General features: G+C 42.2%; 1 protein-coding gene across 8 annotated transcripts in view; it reads right to left on the bottom strand.

The window, feature by feature from the left end:
- The window catches only part of CPEB3 (cytoplasmic polyadenylation element binding protein 3), a 543123-nt gene that overhangs the window by 228519 nt on the left and 294526 nt on the right, over positions 1–20078 (bottom strand). For 6 of the 8 annotated variants that reach the window (XM_069239797.1, XM_069239803.1, XM_069239798.1 and 3 more), the window contains exon 5: positions 6692–6715. The exons of the other annotated variants lie outside the window; for them this stretch is intronic. In XM_069239797.1, coding sequence (XP_069095898.1) covers positions 6692–6715 — 24 coding nt within the window. The remainder of the gene's footprint in view (positions 1–6691; positions 6716–20078) is intronic. 8 annotated transcript variants of the gene reach the window in all.

Consider the following 20078-nt stretch of genomic DNA (forward strand, 5'->3'; position numbering starts at 1 on the left):
AGCAGATGTTTGTAGATTAAAGTCAATGTTGATTTAAGTTTTCCTTCTCCGGTCGTGGAGAGGGTGGGTTTAACTCTTGTTCTTCACTCTTCTCTTTCGTCTCCTCGTCTCACAGGGTGCCCCGGGAAGCGTATGTGGAGAGAACAGAACAGAGGTAAGCGGTCAGGGTTTTTCACTCAGTAGGACTTATTATTCTCCCTTCCTTTCTCTTTTCTTGGTGAGCTACCTTTGCTTTCTATCCCTTGTGGTCTTGTCCTCTCTGATACTCGTTCTCGGGTTTTCGTGAACGGTGCTTTCTAGGCTATTCTTTTCTCTCTCTTCGTCTTTCTTTTTTTCCTTTTCCTACTTATCTGCATCTATGCACGTTTTATCGTCTTCCGTGATGGTAAGATCATGCACGCGGTGCCTTGGGTGATAACTATAGATGCTACTGTACTTTGGTGATTTAGTGATAGTGCTCCCCTTTTCTCACTCACTACTCTCTTTCTTCACCCCCCCTTCCTTCGAGTGCCCTTGTCTGTGAATACCCTTTATTTATGTTTCTCCCCCCACTTCACTCTCTCTCTCACTTTGGGCTCTGGCCCACGCACCTGGAACTGCCACGCTTCTCCAGAAGCGTGGCAGGGAGCAGCGCTCCGTCCTCCCGGTTGCCTGTTGTCGGAGCTCCCGTCGGCCGTCTCTGGGCTTCTCTCCGCGATAAATCTGGTTTCCCCGTCTCCAAAATTCTGCTCGAGGGTCCAACTACGGTCTTCCTCAGCTGCTGGGATTTCGCCGTCTTCCTCCTCCGTATTGGTCCCGTCTCTTCTTCCTTCATCCTCTGTAGTGTCTGCTACCGGGGTATTTGACCTCCCGCGCCCATAGACCATTCCTCCAATCACGGGACAGGAGGCCGGGAAAATCAGGAGCACAAGTGGCAGCGCCAGCACTAGTCCCGTCCATGTGCGGGCGATGCGAAGCCGGCCCGTCACAGTTACATTGTATGCAGAAGCCTCCGTCCAATCTTTTTTCAGTTATGACAGACTCATTCTGCTACCACATCCACCAAAGCTACCCATTCTACATCATCATACTGTATTGACGCTCAAACTGTTTCGGAGCTCTTGATGCAAATGCTACGGTTTGTTCCTGCCCATTCATTCTCTGGCTGAGACAGCACCTAACCCCTAAACACTCACATCCACTGTTATAACCCTCCTGGAAAGCATGTACTCCAGGAGCTGTTAGAATTATTTGATCTTGACAAATGCATTTTCCAACTCTTCAGACTACTTAAACACCTGGCCTTTCCTAAGCAAACTCGTAAAGGTTCAACAGTTTAGCTATAATCCTGCATAGTACTCTGCTAATACTAGGAACGAACGGAGGGTATCTTTATCTGTGGGTGCTTTGGCATCAGTAATTGCTCTAATTACTGAAAACGTTGGTTTTATGCCCATGGACGACACTACATGATCCAAGTATTCTAATTAATTAGTTGCAAATTTACACTTTTCAGGTCTGACTGTCATGTCTCTCTTAACCAAGATGGTTAACACATCTTTCAATACTTCATTATGTTCCTTCAGAGTCTGTCTGTATTAGAATGTCGCCTTGATATCCTTGTGCCCTGCTGATGCCTTTGAACAATGTGTCCATTCGTTTCTGAAACACACTGGTCGCTGAGGCCAGTCCAAACAGTAGTCTCAGAAACGTATAGGCACCAAAGGGGGTTACAAACATCATCAACTCTTGAGACTCTTCAGTTAGTGAGATCTGGTGGTAAGCTGACTGCAAATCTATTTGAGAAAACCACTTAATTCATACCCCCGCCAGATTCGCCAGGAACTTGCTAATTTCGGGCAGAGGTGGCAGTCCACAATAATATTCTTATTTAGGGCATTTAAGTCGGCACATAACCTGACCTCCCCGATATTTTTCATGCAACTACTATGGGTGCCACCCACTGTGATGAATCTGTAGACCGAATGATCCCTTGTGCACATAAATTGTGAAGCACGTTCTTTAACTCTTCCATGACACTGATGGGAACAGACCTTGCTTTGTGTGCCACAGGCTGCAAGCCAGGAGCCAGTTTTTTTATGGTTTTTCACTCCGGTCACCAATCCTATTTGGTTGCTAAATACTGATTGAAACTTAGCCAGAATTACGTTTGTCTGAAATCTCCCCACAGTCCACATGGCACACAAGCAAATCACCAACCATCACAGAGTTCTCAGCTCCTGGTACAAGATACAGACCCATGTGTGCCAAGTCTTGCCAACCAAATATGTTCTTGCCTGTCAGAGCTACATGCACTTTCATGTGTGTTTCTGGGCCTAAACCCTGCACTTTAGACAGGATATCCAAACCATCTCGTCTTTCTCCCCAAACGCTTTGGGGTTCATATCTGAATGCGACAATGAAACATCTTTACCCCAATACTAAAAGGTAGTGCCTCTTAGAATAGCTATCGGCAATCCAGAATCCACCACGACCTGAAAAGGAATACCTTTAATAATAGTTGTACACAACGCTCCATTAACCTTTTTAACCTTATCATCATTAAAATTACATTGTTGAGTGAATCAGAATATGTGTCTACTTTAAGGTCAACACTAACAACTCTTCATGTCTTCTTGTTACTCCTGAAAACATTTGGAAAATTATCTGTTTTCTTACAAATAAGGCACTGTCTGCCCAATGCTGGGCAACCGGGGGAAATTGCTTATGAGTCTTAGATCCACATCTGTATCAATAAGTTGATGCTTTTTTGTTTACAACTTTAGACATTTTACATTTACAGGGAGTGCAGAATTTATTAGGCAAATGAGTATTTTGAACACACCATGCCCAGTAGATTTTTCCTTTATGCATGTTGTCTTACTCCAAGCTGTATAGGCTCGAAAGCCTACTACCAATTAAGCATATTAGGTGATGTGCATCTCTGTAATGAGAAGGGGTGTGGTCTAATGACATCAACACCCTATATCAGGTGTGCATAATTATTAGGCAACTTCCTTTCCTTTGGCAAAATGGGTCAAAAGAAGGACTTGAAAGGCTCCGAAAAGTCAAAAATAGTGAGATATCTTGCAGAGGGATGCAGCACTCTTAAAATTGCAAAGCTTCTGAAGCGTGATCATCGAACAATCAAGCGTTTCATTCAAAATAGTCAACAGGGTCGCAAGAAGCGTGTGGAAAAACCAGGGCGCAAAATAACTGCCCATGAACTGAGAAAAGTCAAGCGTGCAGCTGCCACGATGCCACTTGCCACCAGTTTGGCCATATTTCAGAGCTGCAACATCACTGGAGTGCCCAAAAGCACAAGGTGTGCAATACTCAGAGACATGGCCAAGGTAAGAAAGGCTGAAAGACGACCACCACTGAACAAGACACACAAGCTGAAACATCAAGACTGGGCCAATAAATATCTCAAGACTGATTTTTCTAAGGTTTTATGGACTGATGAAATGAGAGTGAGTCTTGATGGGCCAGATGGATGGGCCCGTGGCTGGATTGGTAAAGGGCAGAGAGCTCCAGTCAAACTCAGACGCCAGCAAGGTGGAGGTGGAGTACTGGTTTGGGCTGGTATCATCAAAGATGAGCTTGTGGGGCCTTTTCGGGTTGAGGATGGAGTCAAGCTCAACTCCCAGTCCTACTGCCAGTTCCTGGAAGACCTTCTTCAAGCAGTGGTACAGGAAGAAGTCTGCATCCTTCAAGAAAAACATGATTTTCATGCAGGACAATGCTCCATCACACGCGTCCAAGTACTCCACAGCGTGGCTGGCAAGAAAGGGTATAAAAGAAGGAAATCTAATGACATGGCCTCCTTGTTCACCTGATCTGAACCCCATTGAGAACCTGTGGTCCATCATCAAATGTGAGATTTACAAGGCGGGAAAACAGTACACCTCTCTGAACAGTGTCTGGGAGGCTGTGGTTGCTGCTGCACGCAATGTTGATGGTGAACAGATCAAAACACTGACAGAATCCATGGATGGCAGGCTTTTGAGTGTCCTTGCAAAGAAAGGTGGCTATATTGGTCACTGATTTGTTTTTGTTTTGTTTTTGAATGTCAGAAATGTATATTTGTGAATGTTGAGATGTTATATTGGTTTCACTGGTAATAATAAATATTTGAAATGGGTATATATTTTTTTTTTGTTAAGTTGCCTAATAATTATGCACAGTAATAGTCACCTGCACACACAGATATCCCCCTAACATAGCTAAAACTAAAAACAAACTAAAAACTACTTCCAAAAATATTCAGCTTTGATATTAATGAGTTTTTTGGGTTCATTGAGAACATGGTTGTTGTTCAATAATAAAATTAATCCTCAAAAATACAACTTGCCTAATAATTCTGCACTCCCTGTAGTGTTGACCATACATAATGACTCATACTGGTCCATGTTTGTTGAGGGCACAACTTTCACCCCAGTGGTGTATTCCGCATGCATGACCTTGGTCCATACTGCTGAACTTTCTATACTAAGAACCAAGTCAATAACTTTAGGAAGTGACGAGTTTCTACAAATAAGTAATCTCTCTTGGATCTTCCTTGGTGTGCATGTGAAAAACAAATTGTTCCCAACTGTAATTATCTAGATTCTTCCAAATTCACACGAAATCCCCAATACTCTGAGAGATGAAATATACTCCTCCACATTCTCATCTGAAAGTTGCTTGCGTCTATACAAATTGTGGTGTTCCAACATTATGCTAGGTTCATCAGAAAATTGCTTCTTCAGTCTCATTATGCCTTTAAATACACATCCCACGGAGTATCTCCTTGGGGGGAGGTATTGGTGGCAAACTAACAAAAATATCTGCTGAGCTGCTTACCCCAAACTTCCAAAAAATAGTGGACATTTGTGTACAGGAGTAAATTTCTATTGGCATAAATGGCCACCAAAAGGTACTCAAACTGCCTGAACCACTGTACCCACTTAATGACTGGTTTACCTGGTTTGGCAAGGAATGGTGGTGGTTGGGTAATTTGATTAGCACTGGCTATAAGCAAATACCAAGTTGTAAATAGTCAATGTTATGGTGAACCTACAGCACAAACCAGTATGAGGGGCTAAACAGTACTCAAAATGCGAGTCACCAACCAAAAACACAACACTGTTAATACATATATATATATATATATATATATATATATATATATATATATTTTTTTTTTTTTTTTTTTTAAGTCCCATAATCAAAAAAACTCTATTTACTTGTGGGTCCAGTATGTTAATGCCCGGTAGGCTTTGCCCATCAACTGCTGAAACTAGTAACAACATAATACTGCTGAGCAGCCAAAGCGATGTAGCTTAATTGATCCAGTGGCAGCAACAAGCAATATGGCTTCCACACACAATGTGTTGTGCTGAAGACTGCACGTTAAACTAAATAAATGCGCACATGATGTGCATGCAGTGATGCACAAGTGTAGACATGCGCTGTCCCCCCCAAATGCCACAGCACCATATTGTGCCTCACTGCACCCTGTGCCGGACACTGGAAGGAGGTCTCCTCAAGTCTGTAGCGAAGAAAGCACCAGGAGTCGAATCGTCCCCAGAGTTCACTCATGGAAAATGCCACAAAAATCCTTCAAAAAGGTGCCACTGAATGGGTGTGCCGGTGAATGGCGTCCACTCATCACCAAATGTAGTACGAGACTTCACGATGAGAAGACAAGGTGTCACTTATTTTACTCGTTGTCACCCACGGCAAGCAGTGTCCATCTGACTCAGAGTGCAACTGACTTGTTGCCGTTCAAATCCCCACCAGTGTCCGCTTGATGCCCGTGTGAAAATGCAATTAACACTGACTGAAACCTCAAGACACACTACGTACAACACACCTTCCATCCTGAATCACCTTCAAGGCAAGCCTAATCACTTATAATGCCCTCAACAAGACCCCAGTCTACTTGATAAATAAGTTAGCCACATCTAGGGGACAACACCAGACTATGAGCCCAGACTGAAGACAAAACGAAAATAAACAGAATGCAAAGCTTTTCTTTACATGCTACCGGGATCTTGAACAGTATTCCTAGCAACATTAGAGCAGCATTCTATAATTCAGGAAAAAGCTGAAGGCACAGCTCTTCAAAGAGCTTTACGCCTAACACAACAGTCTTCTTTTGATCATCCCTCAACAAATGAATGTTACCGTGGCCACAGCCCCTCTTCAGCACTCCACTGCTCTAGAACTAGGTTTAGCGCTCTTTGCTCTGCAAGCACAAACACTAATACATGCAGCCCTTCAAACACAACAACTATCCTTTGATATCAGAACTCCAAGATACGGAAATATAACGTGAACTCATGTACCCTCAACCATCTATAATGATTTGGATTGCCGACTTCCTGACAATATTAGTTTAATGTAAAATTTGAAAAATAGGAATGTTAAAGTGCAAGTGATTTTTTTCTAGATGTTTTAACTGTAGATACAATACAAATACTCCACTTATAAAATAACATAACGTTAGGTACAAATTAAACATTCAGCATTATACCTAAATCAGAATAAAATTAAAAGTAAATTAAAAGTAATATCATTTGGAATGAAGCAAATCACTCAAAATAATTGAATAGCATGATCGTTATGAATCATAGCAAAACAGCAGTACTTTTTAAATGGCAACCAGGCGACAACAAGAAATTATAAAATCATAAAATAATAGAAATATCAATACATGTTTCTTTACCTCGTCTCCGGCCATAGCTCCTAGCTGCATGTAAACAGAGAGGAAAATTGTGGGTATTGTGGTTGTCAATATCCTGCCATACAAAGTGCTTCATATGGAGACAGCATGTATTCCCAAAGAAACAGCATTTCACAAACTTTAGGAACATTTCTCAAAATACGGTGTTTACTTTACGAAACAAAACAGGGTCCCTGACCACTTCGGTCTCTTGTAAATGGGCGTGACGAGACGTGCAATTACTGCAGAGATGTTAAAATGATGCATTTTTTGGAATGCCTCAAAAATTTTATATTCTGAAGTACAACTGGAGATTGCAAAGGCTCAGGTCAAAAACCATTATGCTTAACACCATAGAGTGTAAAGCAAAATGTAAACAGTCTCTGGTAATTATAATATGTACATTACAGATGGCTCCTGGACATGAACACCAAACTAACTAACATTTAGTTTAACAATTATTTTAATGTCATTCTTTTTTAAATAAAGCAAAGAAAGGTAAATATTTCATATATTTGAGATATAGTGGCCTAACACATGCAACGCCCAGTCCATGTATTTTGAAACTACTGCAAGCAAAGCATGCAGTGCTCTTGGAAAAGGTTTTTCTGTTTTAAAGCAGTTTTTCAGTGAGTAATCATAGTTGCATAACGTTATAAACAATATATATATATATATATATATATATATATATATATATATATATATATATTTATTTATTTGTCTATATATACTCACTGCAATTGGTCTGAACTGTGGAGCGCTCTTACTGCAGGTGCCAACACAGAGTTGAGACCACGACTCTTACAAATTATTACCAAACAGAAAATGTGGCACTCCCTGCGGCTTTAAGTAGCAGATTCCATTTATTCACAGAGCAGCATATCAAACAACACCACGCGTTTCAACATTCTGTCTTTTTCAAGTGGTTTCAGTTTGTAGGCACACATTGTTCTCATTAACATGCCTTTTATCCTTTCAGAGGCATTCTGGGAATTATAGTACACAGTGCCTCCTTTCAGAGTCTTTATTCAGCTAAAGCTAATAAGCCCTATTTCAAAACGACCGACTTCTGCTGATTTTTCTGGCATTCGCTCCAAATCCCGCGGTTTGCAGAAAAACAGAAATTCATTCACCAAGGTCTGCAACCCAACATGGGTTCTTGATATTAACATGGTGTTGTCTGTCAACCCATCAAGTTTAGAGGAAACATTCACACAGTGTAAGTTATTTGAAAGCACACTTATAGCTTCCTCAATTGACTATAACTTGTGCCTAAGAGAAACTATATCTCGTCTTTTAAGAGACAATAAATGGAGTCATTGCTGAAGGGCAAAGGAGCATGATGACAGCGCTAGATACAATGCTTGGAAAACCTGACAACGTTGACAATGCATTGGTGGCTGTAGGCGCTAGGCTACGAAGTCTGAAAAATAAAGTATCTGGTATGGATGCTGTCATGTGGCAAGTGTATTCTGAAATATAAGGGATGTAGGGGTGGATAATATTGAGAATAAAAGAGTGCAGACATATTTCAGTGGCAGGTGTCCGATGCAATGCTAGGCTAGACCGCAGGTTAGAAACGTTTGAAAAGATGAGGAGCATATAGGATGTTAGATATTGGGTTTTGGGTTGGCAGAGTTATGCACCTTTTCCAAGCAGGAACCACAATCATAGTAAGTCAGATACACACCCTAACTTAACATGTGCTCACCCCCTGGTAGCTTAGACCAGGGAAAGCAAGCTTAAATTAAGAGGCAATAAGTGAAGTATTTGTGCAACACTTCAAACAGTAAAACAGTGAAAACACCAAACAAAAAGATGCTTCACCTGGTTAGAAAAACAAAGCTTAATTTAATGAACAAAACAAGACCAAAATGACAACAACAACAAAAACAAAATCAGTAAGTATAAGTCGAGATGTGAATTTTTAAAGAATAAAATTAGTTGTAGTGCATAGAAGCATAAAGTTCCAACCAGGACTATCTGGTCCCGTTAGACCAGGTCAAATGGAGCGAGGGTGATATACAGTGGCTAGCTGTAGCCTGCTGAAAACAGTACCTTAGTTAGGAGTTGCATCGACATCGAGGACAAGATGCAAGGAGCAAAAGAGGCAATGCGCTGGCGTTGATCCTGCAGATGTAGGTGACTGGTCAGCTCTGAGCAGCGCAAAGTCAGAAATGCATCGGGAATGGCTGTGATGCATCACGCAGTTAGCGATGCGGTGTCCTCGAAGCAGCAGCGATGAGTTGATGGAGATGCGCCAGTTCTGACTGGTTTGATATCGCGGATGTGCAGCTTCTGGCATTTGCAGCAATTTATACCCACTTCCAAAAGCCCTGGTCTGGATTGGCAACACCAGGCAGGGCATGACTAGCAGCAAGCAAAGTCCAATGGCTGTTGCAGGATGAAGACAAGTCACTGATGTCCCTGAGACTTCAGAAGAACAGGCGGCAAGCCATGCAAGCCCTTGGAGTCAATTTGGTTCTGGTTGGAGAGATTCAGGTCCAGTCCTTCTACCAGGCAAGGAGGGCAGCAGGCCAGCACAGCAGAGCAGGAGTCCAGCAGAGTCACAGTCATTTCAGCAGCATAGCAGTCCTTCTTTCTGGCCTGGCAGAAGTGTACTGAGTTGGTGATGTCTGAGGTCCAGTTCTTAATCCCAGTAGTGTCCTTCAAGTGGGGGAGACTCAAAGAAGGGAGGCCTTTGAAGTGCACAGAATCCCCGACCTTCCTTCTCTGGCTCCAGACTCACTACAGGGGTTATGCAGGCCTTTGTGTGGGTGTAAGGACATAGCCCTTTCAGGTATGTAAGCTCCTCCCACCCATCTTGCCCAGGACTGCCATTCAGGCCCTGGATGACCCATCAGTCACATCTAATCTCCCTTCGAGTAAGGTTGTCTGGAGGGAATGTACAATAGCCTGGCTTTCACCCACTCAGATGTGTATTTAGAGATAACCTGAAGGTCCCAGATGCTTAAAGTAAGAAAATGCCAACTTGCTAAAAGTGGCATTTTCCAAATTGTAATATAAAATCTGATTTCACCATTGGCTGTGATTTTAAATTGTGATTCCAGAGACACCAAACTTCCCAATGAGAAATTATACTTATAACATGTAGTAAGATAATTACAATGTTATCCTATGGGAGAGAGAGGCCTTGCAGTAATTAAAAGCAAATGTAAGAGTTTTTTACTACTAGGACATGTAAAACTTAAACGTACAAGTCCTACTTTTTGAATACAGCTCACCCTGCCTTGGCTTCGAGTGCCTACCTAGTGGGTGGCTTATATGTCCTAAAAACAAAGCTTTTGGCCCGGCAAGAGGCATGGCAACTTGGCAGTTTAAAACTACATACAGAGGCTCTGCAATGACAGGCCTGAGACATGTTTGAAGGGCTACGGACCTGGGTGGCACAATTAGTGCTGCAGGCCCACTAGCAGCATTTAATTTACAGGCCCAGGGCACATGTAGTGCACTTTACTAGTGACCTATAAGTAAATTAAGTATGCCAATTGAGGATAAGCCAATGTTACCACGTTTTAAGTAGAGAACACACACACACACACTTTAGCACTGGTTAGCAGTGGTAAAGTGCCCAGAGTCCTAAAGCCAACAAAAAACGAGTTCAGCAAAACAGGAGGTCTGAAAGAAAAAAAACTAGGGGAAACCAGGCTAAGGGTGTCAGGGTCAGGGGCTATCCTGCTCTGACTACGGAGGTGTCAATTACAGAGGTAATGAAGTCCTTTTTTGTGCTATACCTCAGCACCTCGGTGAATGGTGATGGCAAGCTGATAGTCTTAATGACCCATACCTCACCAATCACTAGAATAATGTATTTAGGCCGTTAACACTTTACAGCACAAGGGTCGTACTATACAGATACCATACACACTAATTCTCCTGTAACTACTCTCCTAAGAGACTCACACACCATGCCCAGTAGATTTTTCCTTTCCCTTCTCACTTGGGCCCCTTTCTGCCTGTACTTCCTTGGGGTTTGTCTGCCATCTTTTTTAACCATTGGGTGACAATTATGTATTTGAATGATGGTGCATCTTTGTCGTATTAAAAGACATTGGAAGTGGTACTTGCGATTCAGAACCAGAAAGGTGATAATGTTATGACGAGGTCAATAACACTTATTTAATATAAAATAAGAAAGGATAGAATGTATAGGACCACATCAACTAATTAAAATGAGCTCTTAAGTGTGGCAACAATGAATGAATTGATAAAGCAATGTTGATATGCTTGTATGCGCTATGAAAAGAATACAGCACTAAAAAAATATCCATACGGATAGAAACTCCACCGCTTGCAAAATCTTCTTATGTACTGCATTTTCATTTGAAGGGTCACTTCTACTGAATCAGGTTTTAAGTATTTTGAATCGAGTAATTGATGCTAGAAGATCCCTAAATCAGTGCTGAAAGGAATGCGGCAGAGACAGACTTTTTTTTAGGATTGGATCCTTTTATAATGCTGTGGGTTGCATGGCTCGAACTTATGTTAGGGCAGCTAACCTAAAAGGATGTCAGCACCAGGAGGGGAAGAGAGAGTGAAGACAAACCTGTTTTAACAGAGACAGAGTAGTAGTCAAAATCAACACTGCACTGTAGTCATCAAACGTGGCACACTGCTGTTCTGCACTGTGCCTAGAGCTTGCTGAGCCGGGCTAGACGCCATTACAATCAGTATTCAACAACTCAGCACGGCAGATCACCAGTACACTTCAAAAAGTACGTCATTTTTCTTTTGCATAAAATATGTTCAGGGGCTTTTTGGTGGGAATTCTCTTAACATGAGCACAATCAAGCAACCCACCCACCCTTTGTAAAGGATGCAAGACCATTAATCCCGTCTTAATCACATTCAGCTCATGCTTAAGATGGTAATGAGTCCAATACATCCCTTCATTTGTTACTGTTTCTGAAAACAATACGATCTGTGTACTAATCAGAAATCTCTCCCCTTCCTCGAAAGGAGCAGGAGCGACCATTATAATATTGATTTTTTCTTATCACGCAAAAGCGACAACGATTGCATTTCTGTAGCCTTTTTCTAATAGAAAAAAAGAAAGGAAATGCTTTATTTTTTCCACATTTTCGACTAAAAACGAAATAATGTCAATTGAAATGACAAAATAAATCCTAGCTTGTTAATTAACAAAACGGTTACTATTTTCATAACGTCTTGTCCAAAAAATAAATTCTAAAAATGCTAATTATCCTCTTTATAACGGAAATATGCCGCAAACTGTGATAAGTCCCTCATTAAGGAAAAAATAAAAAAATATTGAAAACCGCATTGACAGAAATTGAGACCTTTGGGTCTGATTTACAAAGTCACTATTGCCGCAAAGCCCGTGATTTACATTGTGCTAAACCCATTGTGTGAGTCGGAAAACCATTTTAAACTCTCAAAATGGGCCAAGCAATTATTTCGAATCAGGTAATGGGGGGCATGTGAAGGCTGCGCCCCCACCTAACTGCGAGTTACAGTGGTATGTATTGATAGGTTGTGGCTGCAGTTGTGCTCACAAACCACTGATAAGGTACAGAGTATTCAAAGGTGGTCATAACAGATTCCTAACAGGGAGATGTCCCACTTGAACAGCCTCCTCTTTGGGAATTGTATTGGGCAACCTTGGGGGAAGCAGGTGGTGGTGTACATACCTGTCCTCTGCCCCTGATGTCTTCCCAAAGGGGATTTCTATAAAGCACTAGAAGTTCCTTTACCAAGCACTGGTTTATTTGGACAAAAAAATATCAATTTCCCCGTTTAGGAACGCAAATACAGGGATGTTGTAATCCTGTTACCTGCAACTTTGACCTTCCCTGCGTTTGTATTCAGTCACAGGTGGCTTTAAATAGTGACCTGCCAAATTAATATTGCTAAAGTTTTTAGTGGAAAATAAAATCCAATGAGTAAATAACACGTACATTTGAAAACGAGGCCAAACCAAAAGCCACAATTACAATGCGCTCTTTCGTTTCTAAACTTTGAATGACCTGCATTTATTTGACTTGCTTGATTTGACAAAGTCTAAAATACTTTAGTTTAGCAGAAGTGTTTCTGTCTTAACCTTTGCAATGCCTACGCATGACGCCAACTTCTTCCTATAACAAAGAAAACTATATAATTTTATTCTTTCTATCCAGCTGACCTGCATTAGAATCCCAAAACTTGCTAAACTAATCTATAATTTGCTTCTTTATGAAAAAGCTTACGGTGTGAAGATGCGTGACAATGGAAGTGATGAAATAAGAATGAACTTAAAAGTCAGAGAGTGAAGTGCACTGGAAAGAACGCTTATGTTTCCAGAGTAATATTAAAAGGGACAAACTGTGCTGCATGTTTAAACTGCTATTTGTTCAAAAAGTCACATTGACAAAGTGTTTCCAAGAAAATATAGCACCTGACTGGATGTCTATCATCTTGAATGAAACAACTTGTTAAATAGTGTTTTTCACGTTACGTGTATGATTGTGTGCCAAGGGAAAAGGCAGGGGGGTGTGGGGAGAATTGGCTGTTAGAAGAGGGCAGGCTTTACCAGACTCACTCTCAGACCGAGACACACACACTCTATCTCTCTCTGAGCTCTTGACAAAGTAAGATTTGATTGCTGCCTAGACTGTTCTCTAGCTAGAAGTCTGTTACAGTATTCTTTCTGAGTACCGATAGTTTTGCAGACCAGGCTGCTATTAGAATTTTTGTTTATTTTATTCATAGACTAAAATGTTTTAGAAAATTTTAATAAGGGAAAACTTCGGGACACTCTTCATGCTATGTTCTGTAAATTTAAATGATTAATAAAAAATACTTAGGATAAAATAAATATTTTAAAACATTAATCAACTCTCATTGACTCCTGAAGGAAAGGCATTTGTAATGCAAATGTATTGAGAACTGCAGCTTGCACCTATTCTCATTCCCAACATCCTCCTCTTGTGCCGTGCTGTGGTTCTGCTGTCATCGCCTTCCCAAATGAGCAGAATGTTGTCAATATACCTCTTCTTGAGGCATTCACTTTGTGAATTGGTTCAACACAGACGATTTTTTGAAATTCACTCATTCCATGAGACATTCAGATTTGGTGTTTTTGGATCTGAACAAGAGAGCGGAGGGTGATAAATTGAAAACAACTGCACATGAAAAACCCACAGCACAGATCTGTCTTCTACAGTTCAACTGTTTTCATCCCCACCGCCTGAGGAAGAACCTATCTTTTGGGCAGTTTCTGAGATTAAGGCATAACTGCATCGACATACAGGATTAGAAAACACAAGTAATTAATCTTGCTAAGAAGTTTAAAGTCAGGAATTATCCGGGAAGAGAGATTCAGAAATCCTTGAAGAAGGCCCAAACAACTACAGAGAGGCTCTCTTGGAAAATATTCTGCAGAGAAAGACAGGAGATCTCTTAATCTGCGTGACAACGGTTAATGTGGCCTCTGATAAAGTCAGTAAGATAATCAATAAAAATTGGAAAACTTTGAACAGTGGTACCCTGAATTTTCTGAAACCAATGTTTTCACATAAAGGAGATGGAAGCCTCAGAGACGCAATAGTCCACACCCGACCCTTGAAACAACCTAGTCTGACACCTGTAGGGACCCTCCCAAAACTAGAAGGACTTTGGGGGTCATTCTGACCCCGGCGGTGTCAGACCGCCGGGGCCAGGGTCGGCGGGAGCACCGCCGACAGACCGGCAGTGCCCCGCAGGGCATTCTGACCGCGGCGGTTCGGCCGCGGTCAGACAAGGAAAACCGGCGGTCTCCCGCCGGTTTTCCGCTGCCCTTGGAATCCCCCATGGCGGCGCAGCTTGCTGCGCCGCCATGGGGGATTCTGACACCCCCTACCGCCATCCTGTTCCTGGCGGTTCGCCCGCCAGGAACAGGATGGAGGTAGGGGGTGCCGCGGGGCCCCCGTAAGAGGGCCCCACTGTGTATTTCAGTGTCTGCAATGCAGACACTGAAATACGCGACGGGTGCAAACTGCACCCGTCGCACCCCTGCAACTACGCCGGCTCAATTCTGAGCCGGCGTCCTCGTTGCAGGGGCATTTCCTCTGGGCCGGCGGGCGCTCTTTTGGAGAGCGCCCGCCGGCCCAGAGGAAATGTCTGAATGGCCGCCGCGGTCTTTTGACCGCGGTGCGGTCATTTGGCGGCTCCCTCCAGGCGGGCGGCTCCCGCCACCCGCCGGGCTCAGAATGAGCCCCTTTATCTTTTAGGAAGTTGCAATGTGTCTCCTGACGGAAAACATAAAAGTAGTGAACTTGGGGAGTTAAGATACAGTTGGAACTAAAACAATTTACAAATTGCAGTACCGCAAGGGTAGTGTATACGATCACATGCCTGTGTAATCTAAACTACACTGGCATGACCACACTTAAGGTTAAAACAAGGATTACAGAACACCAAAGCAACTTAAGTTGTGAGCGCAATGCAACAAAGATGTTCGCACACTTCGTTGAGAAGGGCCATGCCGTAAGAGACTAAAATGGATGGTCTTCGAACATATTTCATTAACCACCAACTGTGAATGAGGAGTCCTCGAAAGAGAACAACGGTGATTTGTTTTAATTAAATACCCAGGTATTTGGTCTGAACAATAATATCCCATGAGCCAATTTGCCTCCTAACCTGGACATCATAGTAAGACTGTGCTGAAGCCTTCTGCTATATGCTAACTTTTGTCATAAAAAAATGTTTGTTTTTTAAAAACTTTTTTTCTCTTTTATGTAATACTCATTTACAGTATTTTGGTTCCCTTAGCATTTTTGTCCCAACACTTGGTATTTACCAATGTTTATTGTTTTCATTACCTCTGAGTTGCTCTTGAGCATGTTTTTCCACGTTTATTGGTTTTTGGTTGTGTGTATTGCTATTTTGGGTTTCCCTCTGGTATGGTTATTATTTTTCTATCAATCTCCTGTGTGTTTTCTTAACACTGATACTTCGATAAGGTGGTGACTCCTAGCCCCCGCCTCCCACTAACCAGCTGCAAATTTAACACTATAAAAAATAATCAACAATGTTTTTTATCGGTTTTATTTTTCACGGGGTGGGCCATAAGGACGACAAGCACTGAAGGGTGTGGTGTGTACTCCCCTCAGTGCGCATGTGTGTTTGGCTGACCGTCTCAGGACGGCCAAACACACAGGCGCACTGAGCTCTCTCCAACCAAAACTGTATTGCCGGCAGCAGGCTCAGGCTCCCAGTCTGCCTAGGAGCGCAAAGCCAGGGCGCTCCGGCCAATACTAATGCTGCTAGCATCATGAGAGCAGTGTTAAGATTGGCCACAGGGCAGGCTGGGAACCTGCGCCTGCTGTGAGTGAGGACCCGAGGAGTGGCGTACCATGGTGTAGGCAGCGAGTGAGGTACTTTTTTTTTTTCTTACTTTTTTTTTATTTGTAAAGTTTTTTGTGCCCCCTGCCGCTTTGCCCACACAGTAGCCACCCCTGCGTGGATATAATTCTATAATTTTAACTCTTCAGCCAGAACCCTTAATATAACTTTTATTTAGCACAAGCCTTTTTGGCTCTAGCTCACTCAATGTCATCGCATATATAGAGATTCTCCCCATAACTTAGAACTTTAAGTGTGATCCCAGAAGCAGGAAATGGTCCAACTTGCAACCCGCATTTTTGTAGGGTAGACTGTCCACTGGACCACTACCCATCAGCCTCTGCACTACCTGCGTGCAACGCGTCTTGCAAGGGACTCCACTTCAGAGTTTAAAAACCCACATGTTGAGATAGCTCTCAACATGCTGGCACGGATTACGTTCTTTTAGGTGATAGGGCCAGGAGGGGAATCTGATGTCAGTATGGCTTGGACGAGTGGATCTTTATTAAAGGATGAAAATAACATAGGCATATTAGTGCGGCATACTTGCTTTCTGTTTTCTACTTACACAGACTGTGACTACAGGCCCGCTGCACATCCGTGGTCCCAGGGGGCATTACTCAATGTTCTCATATGTCTGTATTTTTGTGTGTACAGTAGTGTAAGAGTACATGTATACACTTGGGAATACATCCATTGTGTGCAATGAAAATGCTCACTATTTTGTGATTTATTTATGTTTTCATCACATTAGGGTACACAATTGGTAGTGTCCTAAGACAGTGGTTCCCAACCTTTCGACTCCTGAGGACCCCCGACTGAATAACTACTGGAAGCACGGGGAGCCATAAGCAATTTATACGATTTAAATTCCAAACCTTAAAAACAGTAATTCACAAAAATACACACGACAGAAGTACTTGAATTACTAAAAATATGATTATTTTATAGTGAAAAAAAGTACGCAAAAAAATTTGAAACATTTAAATGGTAAAGCTGGCGCTGCATCTTGATGACTAACTTTTCAATGTTTGGTATTATTTAGGAAAGCTGAATCCTCAGGTCAGATTCTAAATTTTCCAAGCAAATTCTGTTTTTATTTTTTAGGCCCATACGATATGTGAAAGCTTTTTCACATAAATATGTGGTGGAGAAAGGAAGTAACACCATAAGGGCCTCTCATCTCTCCATAGCCTCTCTGTCAAATATAATTCATTTGTTTTATAGCACCTTTCATACCAGTGTAGGGTGTTGGATCACTTGACAGGGGACTAAAACATGTAGGATTTGCATGCCATCCACAATGGTAGGCATTTCCTAAGTGTGCTTGGCCAGGAGAAGCACAAGCTAAGGATTCAGAAAGTAACACAGTGGTTAGGGTTGAGTTTATTAATAAGAATGTATTTCTACGCAAGCAAACCTTTTTAGCAGCATAAGGATAACGAAAGACTAGGGAAAAAAAACATAACTTTCTAACCCGTACCAGGCAGTTTGCATGCAGCTCTTTGATGGCAGTTCTTAGCTCACTGTGCTATATAATAGTAATGTATGAACTTCACATTAACAAAAATATCTGTCACAAAAGAAGTAATCCTTGGCACATAAAATACTGCTCTGTGATCTGCATTGTACAAGTTCTTTGCAGCAGGCATATTAAACATCTCTGCTACCTTAGATGGTTCAAAACTACTACTAAACGAAACCCCAATCTCTTTCCAGCAGGTACACTAATCACCAGAGTTACCTTGGTGCTTTTATTTTTGCCCGAAAGATGCTGGATGTACAAGGAACTTTGCAGTGTTTTTAAAACTGCTGCACAAAGTAAGTAATAAATACAAAAACACATATGTTTCTGTCAGAGGCCCCAGCTGGAGCAGAGCCTGCCTGCCAGCCTGCCCATGGCTGTGGACCCTCTGGTAATGTGTCACCTACACCTAGGAACCGCCGCACTAGACAAAACCCCAATCTCTCTCCAGCAGGTACATTAATCATCACAGATATCTTGGCGCTTTTAGTTTTGCGCGAAAGATACTGGATGCACGTGGAACATTGCAGTGCTTTTAGAACTGCTGCAAAAAAGGAAGTAATAAATACAAAAACATGCATGTGTTTCTGTGAGAGGCCCCAGCTAGATAAGTGCCTGCCTGCCTGCCCAGGGCTGCGGACCCCCTGGGAAAGTGTCATGGACCCCTGGAAGGCCGCAGATCACAGGTTGGGAACCACTGTTCTAGGAATTTCCAAGCTAACCCTTTTATTTTTTTACAGAAACAATGGAACAGACACCAGACAGGTGCATTCTTTTCACTGTGGCATTGATAGTACGTGATCGGATAGCATTGTGCACATACGTAAGAAGTGGTCTTCAGGAGTATAAGATATGGTCCTGACAAAACCACAGGGAAGGGTGGTAGAAACATGTACACCAAAAAGGAAGCCTAGGCCACTGAACCTTTTTTTTAGTTCCATAACAGCTAGTGTACATATTAAAGCATTTAACTGCCACTATTAAGATATGTTTAACCTCCAACATAGCTCCTATCCTATTGGACACATTGTTTGAACACCATCTAGTGCTCCTGTGTAGTTCACAGGTAGCAGAACGCCTAGTTCAGCAGCAGAACGGGAAAGAACCCAATGAGAAAGCATGCCACGAAGGGGCAACCCAGGTGGGTGAGTGTTTATCTACAATAAGCATGATATGTCTTTCTGGTACAGAATTCCTGGCCAATCTAATTGAGTGGTTAAGGCTCTTGAGTTACAGTATAGATGATCTTGATCACCCCCTCCCACCAAGGCCTTTGTACCCATGCCAAGGTCATTCTTTAACCCCTTCGCTGCCAGGCCTTTTCCCCCTCCTGTGCCAGGCCTTTTTTTGGCTATTTGGGGCAGTTTGCGCTTAGGCCCTCATAACTTTTTGTCCACATAAGCTAGCCAAGCCAAATTTGCGTCCTTTTTTTCCCCAACATCCTAGGGATTCTAGAGGTACCCAGACTTTGTGGGTTCCCCTGAAGGACGGCAAAATACAGTGAAAATTTCGTTTTTTTAAAACAAATGGGAAAAAGTGGCTGCAGAAGAAGGCTTGTGGTTTTTTCCCTGAAAATGGCATCAAGAAAGGGTTTGCGGTGCTAAAATCACCAGCTTCCCAGCTTTCAGGAACAGGCAGACTTGAATCAGAAAACCCAATTTTTCAACACAATTTTGGCATTTTACTGGGACATACCCCATTTTTACTATTTTTTGTGCTTTCAGCCTCCTTCCAGTCAGTGACAGAAATGGGCATGAAACCAATGCTGGATCCCAGACACCTAAACATTTCTGAAAAGTAGACAAAATGCTGAATTCAGCAAGGGGTCATTTGTGTAGATCCTACAAGGGTTTCCTACAGAAAATAACAACTGAAAAAGAAAAATATTTAAATTGAGGTGAAAAAAACAGCAATTTTTCTCTACGTTTTACTCTGTAACTTTTTCCTGCAATGTCAGATTTGCGAAAGCAATATACCATTACGTCTGCTGGACTCCTCTGGTTGCGGGAATATATAGGGCTTGTAGGTTCATCAAGAACCCAAGGTACCCAGAGCCAATAAATGATCTGCACCCTGCAGTGCGTTTTCATTCTATACCGGGTATACAGCAATTCATTTGCTGAAATATAAAGAGTCAAAAATAGCTATCAAGAAAACCTTTGTATTTCCAAAAAGGGCACAAGATAAGGTGTTGAGGAGCAGTGGTTATTTGCACATCTCTGAATTCCGGGGTGACCATACTAGCATGTGAATTACAGGGCATTTCTCAAATAGATGACTTTTTTACACACTCTCTTATATTTGGAAGGAAGAAATGTAGAGAAAGACAAGAGGCAATAACACTTGTTTTGCTAATCTATGTTCCCCCAAGTCTCCCGATAAAAATTATACCTCACTTGTGTGGGTAGGCCTAGCGCCCGCAACAGGAAATGCCCGAAAATGCAACGTGCACACATCACATTTTTTTAAAGAAAACAGAGGTGTTTTTTACAAAGTGCCTACCTGTAGATTTTGGCC

The sequence above is a fragment of the Pleurodeles waltl genome, chromosome 6, assembly GCF_031143425.1.
Source record: "Pleurodeles waltl isolate 20211129_DDA chromosome 6, aPleWal1.hap1.20221129, whole genome shotgun sequence".
Classification (NCBI taxonomy): Eukaryota; Metazoa; Chordata; class Amphibia; order Caudata; family Salamandridae; genus Pleurodeles; species Pleurodeles waltl.